The sequence below is a fragment of the Alligator sinensis genome, unplaced genomic scaffold, assembly GCF_000455745.1.
Source record: "Alligator sinensis unplaced genomic scaffold, ASM45574v1 scaffold755_1, whole genome shotgun sequence".
In the NCBI taxonomy this organism is placed as follows: Eukaryota; Metazoa; Chordata; order Crocodylia; family Alligatoridae; genus Alligator; species Alligator sinensis.
In genome coordinates, this window is record NW_005842955.1 from 85017 (window position 1) to 98204 (window position 13188).

The 13188-nt window shown below is 41.9% G+C and overlaps 1 protein-coding gene across 1 annotated transcript in view; it reads right to left on the bottom strand.

Annotated features, from left to right (window-relative positions):
• The window catches only part of LOC102378994 (partitioning defective 3 homolog B-like), a 462493-nt gene that overhangs the window by 65420 nt on the left and 383885 nt on the right, over window positions 1–13188 (bottom strand). The window contains exons 11-12 of the mRNA XM_025192649.1: window positions 11367–11552; window positions 1485–1655 (exon numbers count right to left, since the gene is read on the bottom strand). Coding sequence (XP_025048434.1) covers window positions 1485–1655; window positions 11367–11552 — 357 coding nt within the window. The remainder of the gene's footprint in view (window positions 1–1484; window positions 1656–11366; window positions 11553–13188) is intronic.

Sequence of the window (13188 nt, forward strand, 5' to 3'; positions counted from 1 at the left end):
GCTGGGGCGGGGCGGGTCAGCCATTGAAGGGGCTGGGAGAGAGGGTGGAGGATGGGGCCTGTTCGATTCACCCGAATCGATTCAGGACAATGATCACCAAATTGAATCACTGTCCCCTGAATCAGCCGAATCCGAATCCAAAGCAAATACTAGCTGCTTTGCAGAGGCTTACAGGATATGTTACTTGGGTTTCTGGATAATCTTCGATAAAAAACAGTTTTACATTGCATAGTTTGATGACTGAGTCTTGCTTGTGTTTATTGGATGATTTGATCAAATGTTAATATTATTGTTAATTTATTAACTGATTTGAACCAATATGAACACAGATCTAACCTCTCTTTCAATAATGTAACAAGAGTCACCAAGTTCTTGAATCACCATGGCCACATCCACACATGTAGGCATGCGCAGTTTGTGGTGCCACAAAATGCATGTGTTGCATGTTAAACTGCGCATGGTATAGATAATTTGCAGTGTGGGGGCAAAATTTGCTACCGGAATTTCTTGGTAGCAAAAAAACCAACCAACCAACCATCCAAACAAACAAAAAACCCGGGGGAAAAAATGGCACAAAAAATGCAAAAATAGCAGTGCCGGGATGAACACAGAGATGGGGGAGACCCTGCGCTGAGGTACACTGTGCCCCAGCTAGTACCACTCCATGGCTGGCTGAGGCACAGTGTGCCTCAAGATGGGGGAGCAGGCAGTCCTGGGCTAGCTCCTCCCATCTCTGTGTATCTCAGCCCAGCGCTGCCTGCTCCCCCCCATCTCTACATGCTGCTCCCTGACTGGCTGGGGCACAGGGTGCCTCAGCTTGGGGGCTTGGCAGCACACAGAGATGGGGGAGCAGGTAGCTTTGAGCTGCCTTCTCCCCTGTCTCCACATGCTGCTTCCCAGCTGGCTGGGACACAGGGTGCCTCAGCATGAGGGCTGCTTGCCAGCTACCCCACACTGAGGCACCCTGTGCACCAGCCAGCCCTATCCTGCAGCACATACAGCCCAGCCAGGAGCTGGGAGGAGCTGGGCACAGGTACTCTGCCCACAGTGGGACAATGTGTCCCACAATAAAGGGCACATGCACGGGTGTGTTCTGCCACACAAGGTAGAGGAACAAATTTGTGCCAGCGCTACTTGTGCCGCTGCAGGTTCACGCCCCTGCTCATCTGGACATGTCTCATGAGTCTCCAACCCTAGAAGGTTTAAGGTACTTCCAGGTGATAAATTTGCAAGTCACCTAGGCCTACTTATAAATCCACCTTGCAGTACTTCAACCAGAGATAAAAATCTAAATATTCCAAAACTTAAAATGCTTCCAAGTTTTTAAAAGGACAGAGATGGATATTCAGATGAAATAGAAATAGATATATATTTTAAAAGTGACAGCTGAAGAACTACCTCCATGATTTTTATTAAAAGAGCTGTGTGTACAACTCTCAGCTCAACACAAGGAATCTAACTCATGAATAAGTTTCTTCGATCACCTCCATCTGTCTCTCCAGTCTCCTGAGGACTACCAACTGGATCATCCCACGAATGTTCCCTTCCATAGACATGGAACGCCTCAATGTCTCCATAGCTTCATGGTTTGATTTCCCCAGAAGAGATTCCCCATTCACTGCAATCAGCTGGTCATTTATCCGCAGGCGGCCATCCTGCATGAAGCAAAAATAGTAAAGGACCATATGTGGGACACAATATCCAGGAAAAATAGATGCAATCAAGCATTTCTTTCTTAAAAGCTAAATTAAACCTTGTAAACATTGAGATGTTCTAAAAATCCTGTGTGGCACTGGTTGGCCAATATTTGATTTTTAATCGCACTCTTTTTGAAAAACAGTTAATGAGGCAGTTAGAGAAGTATAAACACTACTCTGCTGCACAGCCACTCTATACTATAATTTGTATGAGTCCCAAACTGAAAAATCAAAATATCAGCTGTAAGTTAGAACATATGAACCACATTTGTTAATATCTCTGATGTGCAACCAAAAATGAATCTTGCAGCTTATCTAAAGTATTGTGTATCTGTTTTCAGGATCTACTAAGAAATATATACAGTTGCACAAATTATTCAGTCTTATACATGTACTGGTGCTGATATTGCCACAATACTTATGCCACCCTATAAGAAATAGTCTCAATTCAGAACGGTCATGAAGACATAAACATCCATGTTTCAATTAAAAGCTTTTCATCTATAATTTTAACAGCGAAACTGTTGCCAACAGCAAAATTGAGGTTGTGCCATCTTAGAGTGGTTTGTGTTTTTTGAAGAAAGCTATTTGCTTTCATTGCCAGGATTAACTGACAGTTGTGGACATAATACAATTGTGCACACTGTTATTTTCTGGGTTTAGTAGGCCAATTCCTGTATTTATTAATATCTGTGACTGGTTCTTTTTCATATATGCATGCATCACAGGGCCCTTTCTCCTTCAAAATTATAGAAAGATAGAAATAAATTCTGTTTATTAAGAGGTGAAAGTTTCTTTTAGAGCTTCCTCATTTCACAATTATCAAGTTGTATCAGACCTTTGAAAGAAGGAAGAAAAAGGGTATGAAATGGGGAAGAGATGAATGAATAGCAGGAAAGGAAGTGGACTAGAAAAACATTATCTTGCTTAAAATGATTTTGATTCAATCATAGGCTCATTATGTATTCTTCATAAGGCACTCGTCAGAACTGTTTACATATCTCATATATCTGAGTAATCCAAAATATATATACTTTTCAATTCTTATTTTTTCTATCAAAATGATGTTCAATTAACTCTTCTAGTATTGCTGCCAAGTCTAACTAAATGATTTGTGCTTAAGTGACTTAGAGTTGCAGTGACAAACCCGTTTTCCTTAGGTACTGTTTTTACTGGCACTGAGGATCATCACTGTTGCCACAGCAGCACATGAATAGTAAGCAGTGCCACAGGATGAAAAGAAACAGCAAAGGCCAGAAAAGGAAAACAAACAGGGAGAGGAAAGAGGATAAAGGAAAGAATTGGAAGATGAGTCAAATAATGAGGGAGGGTAAAGAGATAGGATAATAACAGTACCACATACGAGGAAGATTCTGAGAAAAACAAACTACTATTTCAACGTAACCTTTCATACAGCCAAAGAAATTATGTTAACCCTACCCTTCCACTGCATGCAGAAACAGTGCCCTAGGATATGTGAAAGAAAAGAGAGAGAGAAGAGTTAAGATTGTTGGATAGGGAATTTTATTACTTGCACATCAGTCACAATTCCTTTGTGTCTTAATAAAATTCACTGAAATGAATAGAGTCATTCATTGCAGTGGGAGTTGGTGGAAAGAAGATTTGCTTTTTGTGAGCCTGTGTAAAATGTCAAAAATTTTAAGAGTCCCTAATATCCTCCATCTAAAATTCCACTGCCCTCTGATGAACTTTCCCCCCATTTTGTGAATAAGTTCTCCTGCTTAAAGATCTGTTAAAACTACTAGCAAAAGTATGTTCAAGTATACACTAGAGTTTTTTAAATTTACCTTGGCACAACAATATTAAAAATACAGAGTTATCATCATAAGGGTCACCTATCAGTGGATTTAAAGCCTTCATAACATTCCTGTTTTACAAGCTTGCCTTGTCATTCTTTCCGTTTTCAGTTCTTTTAAAATGTCTTTAATTCTTTCTGTATTCGTATGATGTCAGTTCTTAAAAGCTCTTTTGACCACTTTAAAATGCTCAACTTAAATGCAAAAAACTCACGAGCAAAAACAAAGCAGGCCAATATTCTTTACAATCACAACAACCAAAACACCTCGCCACTGTTAACAACTGGAAGACAAGCTGAACACTGTTTTTGGAGGGGATTGAAAGTATTTAGTACAAAGTTTTTCTGTGATTTTGAAGACTGGAAAAAATCTTCAAACTCAGATTTGCATATCATTGGTGTTATGGTCCACACTAGTACCTTCATGTCCAAGATAAGTCACTTGGCTCAAGGTAAGCTAAGTGATTTTTTCAACAGGGTAAGTGAACAGGTGATAATTCTACCAGGAGAAACTCTCCTGAAAGTGACATCTTCTGGGTTAGAGATGGCATATTGTTGTCCTAGAATTGCCATTTTTTGTGGGGGAGAAACCATGTGAACATTTGTAAGCTCATGGTTACTATTGGGAGAGTGGTTATTCTCCCAGAAGGGAATCCAAGTGGGGAAGCAAAGTAAGAGGTAAATTCCACCAAATCCTTGGCTGCAAGGTACTTAAGTTTTTGAATTCTACTAATGATCATAGAACTATATCACTCTAATGGAGTTTCCCATCAAAAGCACAATCTAGCCATCTCCTTGGCATACTCACCATTTCCCCCCTGACTCAAAATGGACTTCTTAATGGCATTCAGTACAGTCAATTTTGCTTCCTGGCCATCCCATTCAATGAACAACTATCATTCATATTTGGTCCTTTAGAAGTTAGACTTGGGCCTAACTGTGCTAGTAGTGCTGCATGTTCATATAGGGAGAAAGAGTCCCTCCCTTTTGTGTAAATTTTATAGCAGTGGTTCTGCTACATTCCTTTTGGTGATGTATTTGTGAGGACCACAATAAAGTATTCTGCCAGAATGTCATAATGCAAGCTAAATTAAAAACAGTGAAATTACAGAATGTGGTGATACATTTAAACAAGTATGTCCAGTGATCACTTTAGCAACTCAAATTCAGATGAAAGGTGTTATTACTAAAATCATATAATATTTGGAAATAGCTATTATAGCAGAAGATTTAAAAAAAACCCACAAGAAAGGAGGTAGATGTGGGACATAAAGGTACAATCATTAAGTGTAGAAATGATTTAATTCTATAGAGTTCTATAAACCTACTAGATTCTCATTAAGATTATAAAGACATTCTTTATTGCACCATTTTGTGTCAATCAGGTGCCACAAAAGTATCATCTTGAACAGGGGTGGGCAATTATTTTGGGCAGAGGGCCGCTTACTGAGTTTTGGCAAGCCATGGAGGGTTGCATGACAGGCAGCCCAGGGCAGATGAATATTAATTTTCTAAATATTTTAGGGGCCCTGTGGGCTGGATAGAATGGCCTGACGGGCCACATCCGGCTCCCAGGCCGCATTTTGCCCACCCCTGATCTTGAACATGTACTCCCATTTTACGTTTCAGAAATTATCTGAAGATCTTTAAAAAAATTCCCTTAATTTTTCACAATTTGTATTACGGGGATTCTTTGAGGCTTGCTAAAGCCAAAGGCATCAGTGTGAAGCCAGTGTGCTGAAATTTTGAAATAATTGAAAAATGCTGGCCTGTCTTCAGACCCTTTATACATGGACTATAACAGATAATGGCAGCCAACCAAAATGTTTGCATTTTATACATAAATTTATACATTCCTTTCATTCTCAAAAACAGAGATTGATGAAAGAAGATTTTAAACTCGGTTCATTAAATTTATTTGGTCAATATAAGGAGGATTGTAGGATTACATCTATTGCAATGCTTAGACAAATGTGTTGGTTTTCTTCTGCCAATTGTGGTCTGTAAAAGGGTAAGAAATAATCTGATGACTTCAAGCTGATCTGCAAACTCTGTCTCCATGGGATTCTAAAGAAACTGTAATCATATGGGAAAAGATGGTTTTCCAAAGCTGTAACATCTAATAATACAACAAATAAGACCATGGAGCTGAGTCATCTGTCCTGTGGTGCTCTTCACAGATCTCAAAATTTGGCAGCAGGGGGAGCGATGGCAACTAGCTACCACTGCTACTCCACCACCAAATTTCCAAGTCCCGTGGGCCAGATGACATGGTCCCATGTGCTGGATTGAGTCACCAGGCAGGGCCCAGGCCCCAGTTCCCCAGTGTGTGGAGCAGGGGGTGGGTGTGTACGGCAGAGGGGGTGGGGTATAAGGCAGGGGGGCACGAAGCAGCCCCTTGCAGGCTGGAACTCTGCCAGCCTGCAAGGGAAAAGCCATGGTTTCCCACATTTTTCTCCATTCTCTCTGTTTTCAAAGTTTTTCACGACCTTTCATATATTCTTGTGACCCACTTTTGGGTCACAAATCACGGGTTGAGAAATGCTGACTTAGGTGACTATTGCCATACTTACATAGGAAGCTTAATTTGTACATCCTACTCTCTCACAGATGCCTGGTTTAAGGCTAAGGCTGTGATGGGTTGCCAAACATGAGAAAAGAAGTAAACATTTTCGACACCCAACCTCCTATGTTTCCTTTTGGCTAGCTTAAATGCTCCCTTGTTCAGCCTGCTGTCTGTTGTTAAGCCCTGTCCTAAGTAGCTAACTCTCCCCTCCACTGTATGGAAAATTTAGATGCCTAACTTAACAGCCATGATTTTCATCCCAGGAGCCTGTCCCTGCTTAGGGAGCACCAATCTCAAGTGGCCTTTTCCTAGCTATTCCCTGACGTGGGCAGTGCAGTGATACAATGAAGTTGTTACCATTGCCAGAAACAGATTGTACGAGCAGCCACGTTGGAAGCCCCTGGAGTGGTTTCACCATTGGTTTTCCAACTTTGGCATATGTAAGTGGGAATGGGTGGGCAGGTTATGCTTTGGATACTGCTTGGGGCTCAGTTACACAGAGTCAAACTGTTACTGATTAAAATCTATGAAAATCCTACAGCGTTCAACTACAATTCACTTCTCCCTTCAGTACTACCTTATATAGTGATTTCTCATCCCCAAGGTACTGTGGGAAGCAACCAGATATGGGCGGAGAAACCAAAATAAACATAAGCAGTGGCCCTAGAATGAAAGACAGTACGTGTATGTCTCACCTTATGTTCTTTATAGTTTCACCCTCCACAAACAGAAATATACTGTGATAAACAACAGAAGTAGAAAGAGTTGGTGCAGGAAATATGAAGAATGTGAAAAGAACTATTATGTTTTTAACATTTGATATAAATATCTGTTATGTACTCCTAATTACACCTGTACTCTCATACTACAAAATATTAATAATAAAAAAATGCTGTAAACCCTCACAATTACAAATTGGAATGTAAAGTTAAGAGGGACAGCAGCTAGCTGCTGCAGCAAGCAGCTGGCTATTGCACCAGAGGAGGGCAGGCTGGCTATCAAGCCCAAGTGGAAACCCCTGTGGGGATCCACATGCCGGGCTTTGGGGCACAAGCAGGGGGTCTGTCCCAAGAGAAAAGTGCTGCTAGAGACCAACAAGCAGGCACCTTAGCCACCCTAGGGCACTGGGGTGAGAGGCCTCCAAGGGATGTATAGCTTGCAGGCAACCTTAACCCTGAATGAGGAAAAGTTTTAGTTTATGAGGCAGCTTCTTTGCATTTATGTTATGTTTTGAGCTTGAGACTGGAGCACACAGAGGGGTGCCTGGTGGGGCACTCAGTGGCAGGCAGCCTAGCCTAGGGATCAGGGACCAGAGGGATGAGGCAGTAAGAGCAACCTGGCCTGGGATCGGGGACCCAGAGGACCAAGGCTGAGACAGTGAGAGCAGTCTGGCTTGGGGGAGGGACCCCAAGGCTTGAGGGCTGACCCAGAGCACATGATGGGGGCTAGGGGTTCAGAGCACACAAGTGCAAGATGGGGCTTAGGCTCAAGACCCAAGGTCTGGGGCAGTGGACCTGGACTGCAAGGTGCAGCCAGAATAAAAAGGCCAGGGCTGGGAAGGACCTGAGGGTCCAAAGCTGCACTGGGGCCATGAGGTCCCCTTCAAATGAACACCGACTAAGATCTGTGAGGCATGGGCGTGGCTACAGGGGAGGGCAGAGGCCATGAATCTAGCCCATAATGCAACTAGTGCCTTGAGGCACCAATAGGGGCAGAGGGCCATAATTTTGGGCCTGAGGTGCAAGACTGGGGCCAGACAGGTCCAAGAGATACCAGCTGGCCAAAGTGAACCAGGGCTCATTCTGGAACCCTGGGGCAGCCTCCCTTAACATCACAACAGTACTGCAGTATTGCACTGGTTGTGCCTGCCACTTTAAGACCATCAGGCAGGCTGTGGAGCAACTGGCCGGTGGGTTCAGGCCCAATTATGTAGTCACTTGACTGCAGGGGGGCACCTGATTGGAGGAGGGCTGGACAGACAAGGTATAAGTTCAGACCCTGGGAGCAGGGCTGGCAGTTACATCTGGGGAGCTGGAGCAGTAACATTGCCCAGCCTGAAGACTGCAGCTCCTGTAACACCCAGAGTTTTAGGGTAGGAACTATGGGGATGGAGGAGGTTCCTTTTCATCCTGGGCAAGACTTGAAACTGCATCGTGCTGGAGCTGGTTAATGTGGTGGTCCTGCTGGTGGCAGGGCAGCCTCCAAGAAATGCCACATGTGGGCCACTCCAGAGGAAAGTGAGGATGGGGCACTGGAAAGCCTCAGCCCCCACCACTGCCTTGTGGGTTACCCAATGGAGGGGGAAAGGCTAGGGGAGCACACAGCGACAGAAAAGCACTATGGGGCCAAGGGTCCACCAGGAGGGACCTGAGGCCTGAAGGGCGAGAGGCCCAGAGAGGGACTTGAGGCTTGAGGGGTGAGACGCCAAGAGAGGGGCCAAGGCCCAGTGTGGGGCCTGAAGCCTACAGAGAGGGAAGTGTGGCCCAGTGAGGGGTCAGAGGATGAAGTGTGGCCCAGCAAGGGACCAAGGGTCCAAGGTCCACCAAGTGGGGCCTGAGGCCTGTGCGGGCCAGAGGCCAATTGTGGCCCAGGGAGGGGCCAGGGGAGTAGCATGGAATATAGGATGCCATCTGCAACGCATGGGACATGGTATAGGGGTGGCTCAGAGCTGTGTGACTGGCCCAGTATACCAGGGCTGAAAATGGGGCAGCCTCCTGCATTACAGATCCATTTACATCAAGGTTTAGTAGGCCACTGCAGGGGCAGACTGCCCTAAAAGGGGGGAGGGGGGGATGTTCTATGTTTTCCGGTGCCCGGAGACCCCCCTGTTACAAGTACCCCCTTGTTACAAGGTGTGGCAGGAAAGGAAAAGGGATGGTTCCCTGAGGAGCTGGAGTAGGGAGGCAGGAGCTGCATGGCCACCAGGAGGCTCCATGGCCACACTTGGGGGGACAGTCCTGCTGGAAGGCTGGAAGAAAAACACTCATCTCATTGGTAAAGGAGGTAGGCCACAAGGGAAAAGTTCTGATGTTTGGAATCCGAACAATGAAGCTATGGGAAATAAAAACTTCCTTTCCTGCTCATTTGATTTTAGTCCTATCACAATTTTTCCCCTTTTCTATGGTAAGGTAAATAAAGGCAATTGAGTGTTAACCACGCACATAAAAGCTAACACCTTGATTACTGCCATCTGCCATTTAAACATCAGCTATAAATATGTGATCGTGTAATTTTTCATGTTGTGAACTGCCTTATTCAGCAGACTGAATCAGAAGATGAATTTACATGAACTGAATTAAAGATATTTGTACAGAAAACAGAATGGTTAGGAGCTGCTGAGAGAGTACAAAGAAAAAAGTTACCAATAGATTTGTTTTTAATTTGAAGAAAGTTATTTCTATTTAAGTTTTATTTGAAATATTGAGAATGAATACATTTTCTAAACACGAACAAGTCCTTGAGTTCTTTTTAAACATTAAGACAAACAAGAGCTGTTCCTTTTATGAAAGATCTGAACAAGTCACAATGTTGTGATATACCAGGTTACAATCAACTCAGCAATAATTGTTAGCTTCTATTCAACAGACGTCAACCTCAGCTAAGCCATGTTTTTCTATATTACCAATAATATTTTGATTTATTAGTTAAAATAATATGACATTTTTTTTTTTAATTCCAGCACAAATTAAACACATCATCCTTCATAGCATAGGACGGCTGAAATTTTATTCTTTTAAACGTGAAATAAATTTGTCATTTCAGCCTCTTTGGTGCTGCTTCACAGATCTACGGGTCACCCCTGCAACTCTGGAAAGAATGAAATCAGTGGAGAGAAAACACTACATTTTATATTTTTTTTGCTTCACAGAATGCAACAGAGCCCTGAATTTTCACAATGAGCTTGTGTTGACTCCTAGATCATGTGAGGGAGGCAGTTTCCCCACTTGACAATTCCATTATACTTTATACTGCATCTCCTTACTGTAACAGCTAAAATGCTTTCCAGAGGTCTACCACCATGGAGTTCCCTTCTGACTGACCTTACTAGATAAGAGAGACCCAGGTACTCTGTGGCATACTTTGACAAGTGTAGAGGAGGCTGAAGGATTTAGAGGCAAAAGGTAACAGGGAATTCTCAGCTTCAGAAGTCAGAGATAACCAGAGGTAGTAATGTAACAAGCAATGGGTGCCCAGGACACCAGCCTCATATATCCATTTTGAGTGGGTACAAGAACGGCAGCTATCAGCACCGTCATCCCACCTGCCACAACTAGCCCCTGCTTCTGCCTGTTCCACCCAGGGTGCAGAGCCTCACTGATATGCAGGGGACAGGGACATGGAAAGGACAGAGGTGACATAAAAAGGGGCGGGGGGAGGCAGTGGTAGAGCATAAAGGACAGTGAGAAAAACATTTTTCCCCCATGTTTGAAATTCTAAGCTTGTCAAATTTAGCATTTTAATTAATATTCCTACCCTACTCTCTTCCTTCCCTCAGAGTCCACAGAGTTATAAATCATTCTAAATATATGTACCTCAAATACAGAAATCTGCAAGCAAGAGAGACCTGCTGCAGTCACCACTGCTGCTATGATATGCCTCATGACATCTGTTTAAGCTTGGTCATCCTCTTTCAATTCTTACACATCAGGCCTATGTAAAACTTTTCTTGTTAAACACACAGGGGAAAATCTCACACCAAAATGGCAAACATACAGTTAAACCAGCTCAGGAGCATTTTCTGTCAGTGTATTTATTAAAATTAAGAAAATCATTAATCTCAGTTCATGCGTTCTACCTTCTTCAACATCTACAGAAACCTCAATTCTAAGACAAAGGGCAGAATTGCCAAAAGTGCCTATATGAATAAGGAAATCTAAATCATATTCATTTAGACATGTTTGAAAATTTTACTCAAAGTGAATTTCACTCCCTCAGTTTCACTCAAAATAGTCATAATTCTACCATCATTTTAAATGGTTTTTTTGAAACAACGGCATGCAGTTGGTAAGATCTCTTTATTGAGTCAAGCAGCATTTTGAGCCTCCTTAACTATAAGGTGAACATTTGTGGATTAAAAGTTTATATATATTATTTCATATATTATTTCATATATATATACACATCATATATATTCATATATAGAGAGAGGAACACTGTTATTAGAACAGCACTCTATTGCAAGTGACAAGCATTCCTCAAAAAGACGCCTAGATGAACCAGAATCACAACTGAATATATGAACATCTGAATGTAACCATTACCAAGTACTAATGCAATTCTTCCATACCTTAAAAGCAGCTCCTCCATGGATTACTGATTTGATGAAAATCCCAAGGTCAGCCCCAGTCTCTCGAGATTTGTTGCCTTTTAAACTCACACCAAGTCCTGCAGAACCAGAGTCATTCAGAGGGATCTCAAATGTCAGCTGTTCTGTGGTTTCCGGTGAAAGAACACTACAATTGGGCTCTCCTTTCTGTTGGAGAAATTGAAGATGAATGTAGTGGTGAAAAAAAGGAAATATATACACATAGCCCATTCTACATTTCCTGAATAACATAATTTTTTTGATATGCTTATGTAGCTAAAAATAGTCTTGTCAATAATAATTACTACTAATAATAACAGCAACTATAACAATAACAACAACAATAATAACAATAATGATGACTAACTTCTGGATACTGAAGCATGGCAAGTGGCTGACACATGGTCACACGATTACATGCACTATTTAAAAAAAAATACTTAATCAATATGCTTATTTAGAAAAGAAGTAGAAATACTTCAACATCAGGTCAGGTATTGCAATATAGGACCCTCTATTTCAAATGTATATAAATAACTATGCAAATAGCTTATATCAAGGGTAAACACCCTTCAGCATGAGTGGCACAAGTGGCCTGGGCAGCCTGTGTAAGTGGCACATGAGAGATCAGGGAGAGTACAGGCCGCACAGCAGGAAGCAGAAGGCAGAGCAGAAAACAGAAAAGGAGTTTAAGCAGAATAAGGGGACTGGAGTGGTACTTGGGGAGGGTACATGGCCAATTTGTGGCACACCTGCCAGAACATCTGGCCCCCTTTGGCTTACATAAACTATTATGGATTTTAATGATAGCTGCACAGTTAAATCTGAAAAATTATATGCTTGCACAATTATTATACCCTTAGAATTTATCAACATGAAGAAATTACCCATAAACAAAGGTAGGGTAGATCAAGGTGGAATAACTATTCTGTATTAATTTTCCTATTCAGTCCTATTCAACAGTAAAAGTCTGCCCTTTTTTGATTAAATTAATCCATTAGATTTTGGTTTGCTAAGACGGTTGCTTGTGAGGTTATAACAACATTTCATGAAGTGAACTTGGGTTCACGAAAGCTTGTGCTCTCTCTAGATATCGTATTTAGTTAGTCTATAAAGGTACAAACCTACCCTGCCTTCTGTAATGTTATCAAGACAGGCACTCAAAAGTTATGAAATTCCAGAAAAAATGTTCATTCCCAGATTAACAAACAACCATCACCACCACCTCCACAACAAAAACCCAACGCACAAAAAAAACCCAGCTGGAAAAAAATCAAATCCAACTATATGGCATCATAATGACACCAACTTGATTAATTTAAACTGTAAAATCATCTTGTTATTAGGGAGTAAGAGTAACCACACAGAGTTAGTGCAGAATAGCCATTGCATTTTAAATTCATACCCTAGCTTGTTCACAATCATGTCCCTGTGCATACAAGCCCCTAAAGTAATCATCGTTGTATGTTTTCTGTTTGAACATCTTTTAGCATTTGCAGTAGTGTAAGAAACAACATTAAAAGAAAACAAATAAAGACAAATAGTATATATTGAAGGAAAACACTATTTATATAAAAAAGATGATTAAATTTAGCATTTTTCAAAGGCATTCAGTTGAAGTGTTCTGATAAACCACAGAATGGACACCACACAGAAGGGGTGCGTGGATTTCTAGTACTGTTTTAATAATGTTCCTCCAACATAATTTGGAGGGAATAGCTCTATAGATAGGATGCAATTTACACCCCAAACCTTGCACTCCTCGATGATTTACCATTAAGTGCTAATGGTATAGGCGGGGGCG